The following is a 13514-nucleotide window of genomic DNA, read 5'->3' as shown; positions in this document are numbered from 1 at the left end:
TATGCAAATTTTGTGGGATAACATAAAAGCTTTAGTTTGGATCTGATATTTTTTTAAATTGTTTTTCAAGAGAAAAAGCATGCCTTTTCCCTCAGAACTTGCATATCCCAAACCATCCAAATAAAACACGATATATTATTCCTTGGCTTTGAGAGCAGTGGGCATATATGGTCTGGTTTGGTGACTTTCATAAGCTCTTGTTTAATATTTATGTAGTAGCTTTGTGTATGTGGGCTGAAATCATTCTGCTTAGTGTCTGTTTTAAGTAATTGAAATAGACTATTAAATTACAGGTAAAGAGAAAGAGAAATTATGTGAGGAAAAAATACAGCAATCACTCCATCCCTAGGGAAAGCATTTTCTTTTAAGTGTCATACAGTTAAATTTCTCACTGACGTGATATAGATCTTCATTGTGTTTCAAGGCAAGTACAGAAAACAAGTTAAAGGTAGTATAAAGCTATATTATGAAAGATATCTTTCGTAACCAACAGAGAAACACACCTGCTTTTGAATGCTGAGTCTTCCATTTTTCTGGTTTTTAGAAAACAACTTCAGAAACTGACACAATAACACTAAGGCAAAATTTGCAGTATTGACTTGACAGAAGCACTAGAGATCACTACCATAGAGCTATATGCTTTTAAGTTTAAGCTTGTTTTAAGTAACTTTTTAAATTTACATAAAGATTTACATAAAGATTTCAGCCTACACATAGACTGCAGCTTCCTTTAATATTTAAATGCATTCAGAATAAACCATATATATATGTATTTGTGTATGGTTTATAATCTCAGATATATATGTGTGTACGTATGAGATTAAGATATATGTACATCTCATGTATATATATCGTGTGTGTGTGTGTATCTTGTATGTGTATGTAAAACCATAGTTCTACATGATAAAATAACCTAGTGTTTTTAAGGTCTAGTGCAATTCCATGCTATTGGCCAGCTATGCTGTCGGTAGTGTAAATGGAGAATAGATTTAATGATCTTCTGTAACACAAGCTAATGTGAATAATAAGACAGACACCAAAACTGTCCTATTCCTTAATTTCTGCCTATATTTTCTTTGGAAATCTGGTTGGATTACAGCCAGTTTCACACCAGCTGCTACATGTTTTCTTTTCAGGATATTTTTGCACTTCATGTTAAGTGAGATCTGAGGCTTGCACAATACTGACTCCTTTCCCAAGCATTGCAGAAGGTCTTTGGAAAAGGTACACAGCCTTACTCCATACTGCATTTATCTTCAAAGGAAGAACTCTAAGGCCAATAATTACTTGGAAAAATTCACTAAACTCTTCATATTGGGCACTACAGTTTCAATAAATCTGTGTAAGAAGTTGAGGCTTAGGATGATGTTTTTCTTGATATTTACAAAATCTGCCATTGTGGAAGGTTACAGTAGCTGCCCTTTCTTCAGGCTGATGAGAATGAGAAGATTTGAGAGAGATTCAACATGCAAGTGGGTCAGCCTGGGGGATGGTGATTCTTTCCTTTGATCTATGGCACTCCATTTTTAGCTCTACTACATGGAGAGCTGAACTGGCTTACATTGCAGTCCAGGTTATTACAGTACACTGGCATGAATTTTAGGTTACCATAAAATGCAGTTTTGATGGATCAGCTGGTGGTTCATGAACAGCCAATATGAACTGGAAGTTCTCCAGCAGTGGTTGCTCAGGAATCAGAGCTCTTGGAGTTGACCTCACGAGTCTCTCTGAGAAGTATATAGATTTGTCTTGGGCACATGGCAAGGTTTCTTTTCCTTGTTTCATTTCACTGTGTAGTAAGTCACGGATGACATACTAAAGCTGGGGTACTCGTAACAAAAGCTAGACTTAACTTGGTAAAACTGCATGCTGTTCAAGAGACTCTCAGTGGGTGTGTAACACTGTGGTTGTTAGTGAGTTGTTTTTAAATTAAGGTATCGCTAAGGTTGTGGTCTGATGCTCCTGTTTTCACTCTGAACGAATCTCATTATAATCCCACTGTAACTTTTGAAGCATGTTTTTTTTTAATTAAAATTTTACTTTTTGCAGAATACTTACTTTGTTAATTGAATGTCTTGTTTGAATCACACTGAAACAGATTACATACTTTATTTTAGCTGACAGTGCGTAATCTAGATTAATTCATACTGTTCAACATTTACACTGGTGAAAAATAAAAGGTAGCGTTACAGGCATATCAGGGTCTTGCTACAGCATAAAAATCAAAGAACTAATGTTTTCCAAACATGCACAACCACTGTATTATTAAAAGGTCACCGTTTGTTCAAGCTTTGAAGTATGACATCATACGTGATGCATGACCTTTGGAAAGCACACAAAAATGTTGTGGAAAGAATTAATATTTTAAAACTTGCTTTATTAACTGCATTTCATATAGGTATAGTCATGCATGTTAGCACAGATCTACCAGTTAGGTCTTAAGACCAGGCAATGCTCTTTGCTTTTTTTTGAATTTAAACCTTCTCTGTCTCTGCTATTGTTACTTTCTTATGTTAGAATTTGAGATTATCTAAAGAAGAACTCGTAAGAATATGTTCAAATTTCTCTCTGAACTTGTTTTTCTGATTGGTAATCTGTTTTGGATATCACATCTTAATTTCCTCCTACCCAACTTCACTCTCTTACCATGTCAGAAAGCTGATCCATCCTGCAGTATAAATTTTGATCCACTGTTGTATTTGATACATAGAAATGCTTTTGACCTTGGGCAAAAAAGATGAGAGAGGGAAATGCCAAATTTGAATGACACAACCTAAATTGATATTCTACCTAAAATCCTTTGTGCAACAGTTCTTGGTTTTAAATTAAATTTCAAGGAGTTTAAAAAAAAAAGAAAAAGAAAAAGATTTGAACAAGTATGGTTTGGATATCACAGAATCACAGAATGGCTGAGATTGGAAGGGGCCTCTGGAGGAACCTCTTGTCCAAGTTCCCTGTTCAAAAGCAGGTTCATCTAGAACAGGTTGCTCACAACTATGTCCAGACAGCTTAAAGAATATTAACAATATGTGGATATAATTAATCCTCATGTGGTTAAGTTTTCTTAAAATAGCATTATTTTGTCATTTAAAAATAAATGCTTATGTTTTAAGAAGATATTTCAAAGGTTGAAACTCCACAGAAAATTCAGAACAGGTTTTTGTTTAAATAGGTAACAATTCCTAAAGCTATAAATATGCATGACAATGTATGGTATTATATTGTATCTTAAAAGAATAGGTAATTTTCTTATGGAATGTATTTTTCTTAAAATACCTATGCTATAGATGTATCGTTAACACCAACTTTACCTGACTTCTTGGTAATGAGGTTAGGTATGCATGTATGAATCCATTAGAACTCTGTGCCATTATGTCATCCACAAAACATGAATAAATTGGTGTTCAAGAATTCACATTTTTGTATATATAAAATAAAAAAGACAGATGTCATCTTTACTTGTTTGCCATTACTGTAATGAAGACCTTATCAAAGGAAAAAAGTCAGTGACTCATTTGATACAAAGAATTTGTGCTTAGGTATATACGGATAACACATTGCTTTTGAAGGTTGTGTACAGAAGATAAAGAGGACAAGCGGCTCCACACTAGCTAGCAGTTGTGTGTGTATGTGTACATGTATTTTACAACTTTTTTCTTATGTTTTTATTCACTTGGTAGTTTTCCATGATTCTTCCTGAAAGGAGGCGTTACCTTTCAAGTAAGTGTAGCTTTTCTGGCTCAGTGCGAGGAGCATATGACACAGAACTTTAATGGAAAAATACCTCAATCAAACGTGGTAGCTGAAGGAGGAATTAATTAATTATCTGCTTTTAATACTATTTTGTGATAATTTCTGTTAATAATACCTAATTTACTCTGCAATTTATTTTTGCATCTAATATTTTCAATGAAACAGATGTCCCTTTTACATTTTTGCATTATTTTTTGCATGAAACAGTTAGTATTCCTGAGCAATTTGTTAAATTAATCTTTTGTTTTTATTTAGGTATATGAGTTAGATGGCATTCCCCTGATCCTGGATAACTGCAGCATTGATGACAACAATCCTTGTATCCTTTATGGAAGAATTCAAATCTATTGAATATGACATATTTTTGGAAAGTAAAAGAAAAAAGATACAGGAGCTTAATATACGTTTGTTAGCATTGCTTTCACTTGGTACCTAAGTCTAACTGGCCTTAGGATTCTAGCTTGTTTTTAAATGCTTGGTTGAGAAGCGAGTGAATTTGTGAAAATGCATTCATGAACTGGACACTGAGTTGAAATGTTGTATTCTGTTTCCTAAAATAATTAATATTACTGTTTTACAATGTAAATTCACACAGCTAACTGTGATAGAAATCTGAATTAAGGCTGTTTTGTCATTATGTCAGATCTGGAGTTTACATTTCAACTGAAGTCTATTCAGTAGACTGTAATAAGTACCCCATCAATTCTATGTGCTTATTAAATCTGCCTGTGGAGAACTTATTCTAAGCACAGAAACAAGGCTAGCAAGCTGCAGAATGAAAATGTGTATAATTGAGAGTGTCATCTGAGTTATCACTGTTGCTTTATGTGCACTGTTTTTACATTCATCATTTTTCATCTAGAGGGAGACTTGATAGTGTGTCTCTTGACAGTGCACTGAGTAGTAGAGTAGTATTTCTATGGTCCCATTCTGGTAAGAGGCACTGCAGGGATGCAGAGGGAAGGGCAGGAGAAGTTATTCTTCTCCAAACAGAAGAAAGGCCTTGAGAAAACCTAGTAAGGAGTTTTGAACCTGAATGACTGTTACTTTGCTGGAAAGCACGGCTTATGCAGCAACGTTTAGAATCTCTTTCTACAATTATTCCTTCATTTTAGCTGTTAGTAAAATAGAATAAAATTTGAAGTCTTCAAAGGATAGAGTTGTAATTTACAACCTTGAGTGAAATGAAAATAAAATACCAAGTGGGAGCCTTTATTGCATTTTGGGCAATGTGAAACTTCTTACACCTTTTGATACAGGCTGTTAATTTATGGCTGAACTATAAACCTCTTACCAGAAGATAAAACTTAATTTTAAAGACTTACTTATCATAGTGACACTTCTTATTATGAGCTTTCATCACTGGTTCATAGCATGCAGTTTGCAGGTACGTGGAAAAAGGACTAGCCTGCTGTTGCAAGGTTTACTGTGTCAGCTTTTGGTGAACAGTTTCTGGCTACTGTTTTATTGTTTTGGTGTAAAGTTATTATTCCAAGCACTGTTGTGTTGCATGAAGTTAATGCTTTCCTGCTTCTCTACTGTCTCTTTAACATTCCTTGTCTACTGTGTTCTCAGCATGTCTTATGTGGGAAAGCGAAAGAGGAGTTTGAAGTTTGTATCCATCTCTGCTTTTATGCGCTTCGTAGCACACTCTGATACTAACAGACACCACAAACCAAGGCCTCAGTAGCATGTAGGTGTCCAGCTCCATTGCATAACATTCCTCTGAAGAGATATGACTGATTCCCTTCTCCCTCTGTGCACCCCATTCTGCTTGGAAATCTGTTTTGTGATGCTTGTAAAACAGAGCAATACTGATTTGAAAGCCTACTTACTTGAAATTGAAACGCCTTAAAATTGCCCAAAATATAACTCTGTGATCCAGAGTGAATATATTTTGTCTCTTTTCTCTTTTTAAGGAGGATTAATTAAAAGGAAATATTTAGGCAACTTGAGCTAAATGTTGAGAGAGTTGCTGAAATTTGTATACTATCACTCAATGATGCTGCAGTTTGCCAAGAGGATGTAGAATGCAGCAAGGGAAAGCTTGATGTAGCTCTTCAGCAAGGGTTTCTTTGGGAAGTCTTGTCCAGAAACTTCTCTTTACATTCTTGTTTCTAGTGCCTGTGTGCCTGTTTTTGTGGTTTCAGGCTGTGTTGTTCACATCTCCTTGTGTAAAGCCAACTGGAAAAGTTTCAACCAGTTTCCTTTAATATGAGAACATCTTAAATTTCCTCCTAGAATCTTTGTAGATGCACATATTCATTTGAGCTCTGTCTGGTTTGGAGACATCCAAGCTCTACAGTTTAGATATTATTATATTTTTCACTTAAAAATAGAGTTAATATACAGATTTTATAGTAGATTTATGTAGATTTTATCAACTGAGGTTTATCAACCTCTTAATCATACCTACAAAATCTTCTAAAGAAAGGTGTAGTTGTGGTAAAAGTGACATGATCCTTTTCTGGGTGGGGAAAAAAATTAATAAAGTATGCAGTTCATGAGGAGAAGGTGGACTGCCGTGTTAGATGTTAAGAGCTTTTCATTACCTTTGAGAGGAGAAATCCTTTAATAAATCATTTTATTTATAGCATATGTAAGCATAGTGAAAGAGTAAATAGGTCTGCTCTTATCTCAAAATAAATTCCCATGTAAACCTGTCATTGCCTTAAAATCACATCCTTTGAGTTCTTGAACTACTTTGTTATATGCATAGAAATATCAGGAGGTTCATTGCTATAAGATTGTTAACTGAAGTTCAGCTGGCATGTTTGTGTTACTTCAGCTTTCTGGTTTTGAATTCTTTTGGTGCATCAGTGTTATCTTGTCTAATTACATCTCTAACAGACTTATATCTTTCAAATTTGTGCTAACAAGCAGTAGTTTTTCCTATAGGAAGTGTTACGATATAACAACAATAAAAGACTCTCAATAATAATGGATGTGAAGATGATAATGAACCCCAAAGAACAAACTTTCTGTACATCTTGCAAAGATTTAAATTAGCATGTTAAATTTTCAACTACTGTAACTTTGCATGGTTCCAGATAACTTGACTGGAGTAATACTGGGAGATGCTAGATTTTCAACTTTTACGTATCAGGCTTTTAGTATAGGGGGAAAATGTAAATAATTAAAGATGTGGGGGATAAGGTTTGTTATAGATCTTGGGGTCAGAAGAGTTAAACGTCAAAGAAGGCTGAATGCCACTTTAACTTTTTCTGTGCCCTTTAAATGTTCCGTCTTGTATTTGTCATATCCTAATCATAGTTGTCCTTCTGTATTCAAAAGAAGAAAAAGGTGTTTCTGGACAAGTAAACTACTTGTTTACCTTTAGATTAAGGATAGGTTCTTTGAAAATTCAGTTTCTTGCTCTACATCTGCAAAGTTGGGAGCATTCTGGTTTTATTTATGTGCCTTGTGTTTGCAATAAATAAATAAAACCTTCTGCTAAAGAGCAAAGTGGGTTTGAAATGCCTATCTGGGTAATATCAGTTAAAATTTATTCCAGATCCAGCTTTTCAGATTACTTGGGCTGAAAAAGTGATATAGAATAAAAAGTCTTCTATTCTGTTTCCTGAGCCACCATCTTCCTCATCTCTGATAGGCAGTAGTATCAGACAAGAACCCTTCTTTTCATCATTGTCTTTGACCTCTTCCTCATTTCTTACTGTTCCTTCTAGCTTCCTTTCTGACCTTTCACAGATACCACTTGCTTACCACAAACAAAAGGCAGGAGGCCAGCCCATTCGGATCAAAGCATTAAAGCATTGTTGACTCTAATCATACAAAAAAGGTGTTTATTAAAAACTGCAAATAAACTGTCCAGTTTATTATTGAAGAGTTTTCAGTTTATCATAAATAAATAGGCACTCAAAGTGATACCTGTTAGTTAATGATAAAATTTGAAGATGAGAAGTGAAATGCAGCTTTGAAAGTGGAATATTCTTGATTTTTCAGGATGCTTACCAATCGTAAATTTATGAGATTCTTATAGTGGGTTTCTCAATTTGATTTCTCAAATTGATTTTGTGACTGAATTGAATTGGAGTAGACCTTATCCTTATGTAAGTGTCCGTATTATGTTATCCCTAATCAGGCATGTTTTTCTGTTAGTCAAAAGTGAAGTCATACTTGAAGAAAAAAAAATGGTGTAGTATGTGTGCATGTGCATTTTTACATGTATGAGTACACCCAGCTGCTTATTTTTCAGCAATAAGAATTTTAGTAAAAGGGAAAACTGTGGTTGCTGTGGATATCCATACATAGAGTCCTTAGTCTGAATAATGGATGAAAGTGTTGAAAATACAAGTTAATTTTCAGATACTCCTTGCCTAAGCTTCAGTCTGAAGTTTATATTCAGTCTGAAAGTCATCTAAGAGGTAGATTGAAAATACTTCTGACTTGATGGCAACAGCAAGTATAATTGTGGTTCATGAAACTTTTGGCTGAAACTAGAAGAAATCAAGTTGCTACGGTCTACAACAATGGCAGTTTGTTTTTGTGAGATGCCAGCAAAGACTTTTGGGGGAACTGACAGACATTTTATTCCTAAGTTACAGAGTACAACCTAAAACAGGCCACATACAGTGAAAAAGCCTCACAGCTGAATAGAAGCAAGTGGAAAGCAAAAATATGAGTGCAAGTTGACTTTTTAGAATAAACTATGATATAGTTGAGCATTTTCATGTAGATGTGGCTATCCCTTTTATGTTGGCAAGAAAAAGCAGGATAACGTTCCATCAGTACTGGTTGCCTTTCTTTGGAAAACTTGCTGTAGGCACTGTCGGTGCATTCACCAATTTGAGGTGAACTATTTGACTCTATTTTCATAAGCATACATAAAATAACGTTATTTCAATGGATACAGTTAGTTCAAAGGAACTAGAGTACTGCTGAAAACAGTAATGATCACTCTCTCCATGCCCTGTCAAGTTCTGTCCACTTGGAAGAAACAGCCCATTTCCTCATCCCATTGACAGCTGCTTTGCTGCACAAATCTGAGGCTACCTGAGATAAACAGAAGTGTATTCTTTGGCAGAGGGCTGCAGTTTTGCATTATCACAGGTTGCTGCTACTGTAGCCCGTATCCTTAGACACGGAGCACTGTTAGAATCTTATTTGCTGTAAACCAGTGCTGATTGTCACTATGACACTAATAAAAAGGTATCAACTCAATTTCTAGTGACTCAGCAGTGGGTGAGGACATACAGGTTGGCAATTTAAGAATGGGACTTGTCAGCACAGGTGAAGATCCAAAATTTGTTGACCTGGACTTAGAGGTTCCTAGTGCCAAAGACAACATAAAATAGCAGCTCAGTAGCAGCCAATTACTATAGGTGGAACTAGAATGAAAATTAAATTCAATTGAACTCCTATGTGCTGAGAATTCTTCTTTAAAACCCTGAAAGTTGTAGAGGATTTCTGATTGATGGCATATACACAAACTTTAGCTTCTTCTTTGTATCTTACACTTACATTCAGATGAACTGATCAGGCTAGAAGCTGGAACAGGTACAAGTATTGTTATTCATTGAGTAAGAACGATCTCTGAGAGGGGCTTATTTCTTTCACCATATTCAACAGAACAAATCCTGTTCCTTCAAGTTACCATGAATTCCTTTTAGCTGTATTTTTTTTTGATTCTAATGGAGCCAATGGGATCTATGTGGTTCACTAGGGAATCCTTTAGTGTTGTATGATAACAGATTCTTTAGCAGCAGTAGTGGGCCCATTTTGAAAATGGTTCCCAGAAGACTTCAGCCTTCGTGTTATTCCTCATGGTGAAAAGGGAAAAAGACAGCTATTCCCAAATAAAGCTTCTGGTTTTAGTTTTGAAGATCATCTTTCAACCAATACTGATTTCTGGCACTTACGCATCAGGGTGTCTTTATACTCATTGCGAGTAGCTGGTCTTGTTCTTACAGAGGTGTTGGTGGACTGGAGAGGTTTGGATTCCATGCTAATTGGGATTTTTCTATAGGATATTGAATGGGGTGTCCAAGGTGGGACTATTATAAGGAGGCAGGATCTGAGTCTGTGGTCCCTGTTGAGGAGGGTACAGGAGGCCTTTGTGTAATTTAATTCTACTTTGGATTACTCTTGACATTGACTTCACGTCTGAAGAGTTTGGATAATGTAGCTTCCATGCCCTAAGCTGCTGTTTATCTTTTCTGTATGTTGAAAACTCTTTGAACAGAGCTCACCTAAAGGTGACAGAAGAACCAAGAAAAAAGCTGCTTCATCAGTTTTAAGCATTATATTTGGTAGATATAAATTCTGACGTGGACAGCACTTCTGAAATTTTTGTTTTGTTTCAAGAAGATATCTATCTACTTCAGAATGAGACAAAAAATGTAGGTTTTTCTTGTGAGATGTTCTACATCTCTATCTATTAGCTTGATCAGTAATTCACACTGTTGCCAAAGAATAAAATATATTTTTTTGTCAAATGCAAAGTCCCCCTTAAATTAGACCACAGGAAGCATGCAGTGTGCATTGCAAGAAAAGATTGTGTGGGAAACGAAAATTCTGTCTCTCTTTTTACAGGTTCTTGATTGGGAAAGAACATTGGGAGTTAGGCTTCTGGCATTAAATTTCTAGCTGCATTTCATATATAATATGATTTTATCAGGTTCTTTAGAGCACTGTGTACTTTAGGGTACTTTCCTGGTAAATCAAAGTGATGCTGCATTGTGAAGTCTTAATTAGCTCGTAATTGCCAAGCACATTGGGGTTGTTGCCTAACATACACTCTGGTGAAAATGTCTAAAATAATTCTCAGAATTAATTTATAGATATTTTTCTTTCAAAACTGTTCATGGATTAATTTTGTTTGGACATTTAACAAAGTTTTAATTCCTAATGGCATATCTCAGGTTGCTGATTCCTCAATTTGAGGAATGATTGGTAATAAAAATACTTGAATTCAAATTTCACAAGAAAGTTTGTATTGGTTTTCTTGAGAATATATAAAATGCCAAAACAGTTTTGAGGACATGTAAATACAGAGTCTATTCTTCAGTGTATTACTTCTACACAGCTCCAGAAAATGACATCTGTCTTCATTAATAAATGTGTGTGATGTACGGGATCCCTCTTAGAGCTGGAGGATGTTTAACAGAGGTATACGGAATGCAAGAAGGCTCTTTGAAATGTTACATTATAATATGTGCAATCCCTTGAGAAGAATAATCTCTGTAGGCACCAACTCATGCATGGAAATGTAAGGAATTAAAGTTAATAATTCTATTTCTAAACCAAATATTGTCATATTTGTCCTCTGTCCTAATTCTCTTGGTGGATTTAAATCCATGACAGGCTTGAATTCTTGAAAGAAAGTGGATCTTTAGTTACCAGAAGCACCAAAAAAAAAAAAAAGAGAGAAAATATAATATTTCATTGTTTTTATAGCTCAAACAGTTTGATTGATTTTTCTGTAGACTTTCTGAAAAATTCCCCTCTGTGCTGCAACAGAGCACTAGAAATTTGAGACCCAAAGTTTTTTTGTTTTGTTTTGTTTTGTTTTTTAATAAAGTTGGGAGTGGTTCAAAAATATAGTTGAGAATGGACTGCCTTCTATGACCGCCTTATCATATTTCAGTCTGTCGTCTTGACATTGTTTCTTGCACACCTCCAACGAATATTCAGATGTAATATGGCCAATTCTCTGCATAATATCTTTATTCGGACGTTTTTCTGCTGTTCCATTTTCTGCCAGTGTTATTAAACCAATCTGTAATTTCAGCTGGTGAGTGCATTGTCATATGTAGCTCCTTCCTGATCCTTAAATCTTTTTCCGTCTCTTTCCCAGATCTTTGCTTAGACTTTTTTCTTTCTATTTCCAAAATATAGCCTTTCCTTTCTGTCTCACTAAGGATATATTTGCAGTCCATACCACTGATCCTGTTTATTTGTTCTTGTCTGTTTGTGTTTTGAGATTTCTTCAAGGAGATGCAAGCATTTCCTGAAATTGTAGCAGATACAATTGTGGCTAATGGCTATTTGCAAAACATGAGAAAAAACTTGGTTATGATTTAGTTGCATCTTTCAAAACACCCATTTGTTTGACTGATGTTATTTTTAGATGCACACTGAATATCATCTAGTGTCTATGAGACTGGAATTGGAGTTTCACTTACCTTCATTGTTTTGATTATTTGTGATTTGATTATAAGTGACATTTGAAATTACTGAAAGCATCAGGGGTGGGAATTATGCCACATACATTATTCAGAGACCTTGAGTCAATAAAATGCTTGAGTATAATGCTGAGAGATGAGTTGGCATACAGATCCTTGCTGAATCTATATATGTAGATGAATTTCTAGAGTTTATAAATAGAAAAAGTTTCTATCCAAATTGTAAGTCAGTTTATCTCATCATCTACCTTAGCCTTCTGAGTGATAAATTGGAATTAGCTTGATCACCTCTTAGGTATTAACTAAGTTGTGTTTTCCAGTCTAGTGCCAGATTTTTGAGAATTTTATTTGACTTCTATGATTTCCATTTTAAAAGGGTTTTAGAAAACTGTTTGTTTGTGTGTGTATGCATATAAATTCACATGAATATATTTGTGCAGGTGGAGCTTTTTTCTTTACATGTCCAAGGAAAGTTGAAATGACTATAGTCTGCCTGATATTTAGTCAGTTTGTGAACACAATTACCACCCCCCTGTGCTTCAGTGCTTTACATCTCAATGCCTGTGGTAGGTTTTAATAATAGTTTGATATATGAGTTTCAGCTGAATGGAATTTTATATTTTTTTCTGTGCCTGGGAAAAGAAAGCAAGCTGAGGCAATTTTAACAGTTAAGTAACAGCAAATTGAAGCTTTTTTTCTTTGGTGTAACAGTTTGCTAACTCTCTGTTATAGATAACTGGTACTTAGGTTTAGTTGTCATGAATTCTTAAAATGGGATTAGTGTAATAGAAGGGTCTCTAAGAACAGAATATTGTAACTAGCACATTAGCTTGAAATTGATCAAGAGTGTGATTCTTTGTTTTAAAACAGATGATTTATAGTTACTCATAAATTATGGGTTTCTATTAAACATGTAAGTCATAATTTTTTTAAAATTTGGCAGCCTAAGCAGTAAAAATGAATGTGCCATATTCATGGTTTTAAGCTAGTATTACAAGTCTGAGTATAGGAAAAAGTAAAACAAACTAGAGGTTATGGCTTTATTTTATTTTAAGTTTTGTAAGTTTTGGCATAAAACACTATTATAAAAAATAGCCTGACATAGCTAAACATGTACTATGGTTTTAGTAGCTCTATAGTACTTGACAGAAATTGTTTAATTTCTTAGTATGCTAAGGTGTGTTGGTATTCTCTTTTTAAGTCCTGTAGAAAATGAAAGGAGGCACATAGGATATGGATCAAATGTCTGGGTATATAAATGGTGTGACCTGTTAACCAAAATTTCTCTAGATATGAATGGCTTAGTAACCCGAATTACTGCAGTAGTAAACAGCCATTTACTGAACGTTGGGTACTATTTAGCTGAACATCACTGATGTGTGCTGTGTGTAGTTCCAAGCAGACAAGCAAGTCTTGGAAGTAAGGAGCATCCTGACATGGGTCTGTCTGCCTCATAATTGAGCAGTGGTGAAAAAGTATTTCCAAATGAAGAGCTAGGACTCTTATTTGCTGGAACGTAGCTAGGCGTGAAAGGGTAGCTGGATGTTGTCTGGCTTTGTTTTTCACTGTATTGGAATTACTGAGAGAAAAGCCAAAAGGAGTTGACAAGTCATGTTT

The 13514-nt window shown here is 35.0% G+C and overlaps 1 protein-coding gene across 2 annotated transcripts in view; it reads left to right on the top strand.

Annotated features, from left to right (window-relative positions):
- Nucleotides 1–13514, top strand: part of ATXN10 (ataxin 10) — a 119732-nt gene that overhangs the window by 99160 nt on the left and 7058 nt on the right. For both annotated transcript variants that reach the window (XM_040564708.1, XM_040564701.1), the window contains exon 10: nt 4009–4072. In XM_040564708.1, the coding sequence (XP_040420642.1) occupies nt 4009–4072 (64 nt within the window). The remainder of the gene's footprint in view (nt 1–4008; nt 4073–13514) is intronic.

The sequence above is a fragment of the Cygnus olor genome, chromosome 1 (assembly GCF_009769625.2).
Source record: "Cygnus olor isolate bCygOlo1 chromosome 1, bCygOlo1.pri.v2, whole genome shotgun sequence".
Taxonomy (NCBI): domain Eukaryota; kingdom Metazoa; phylum Chordata; class Aves; order Anseriformes; family Anatidae; genus Cygnus; species Cygnus olor.
Note: the sequence above shows the minus strand (reverse complement) of the source record. Positions and strands in the feature narration are given on the sequence as shown.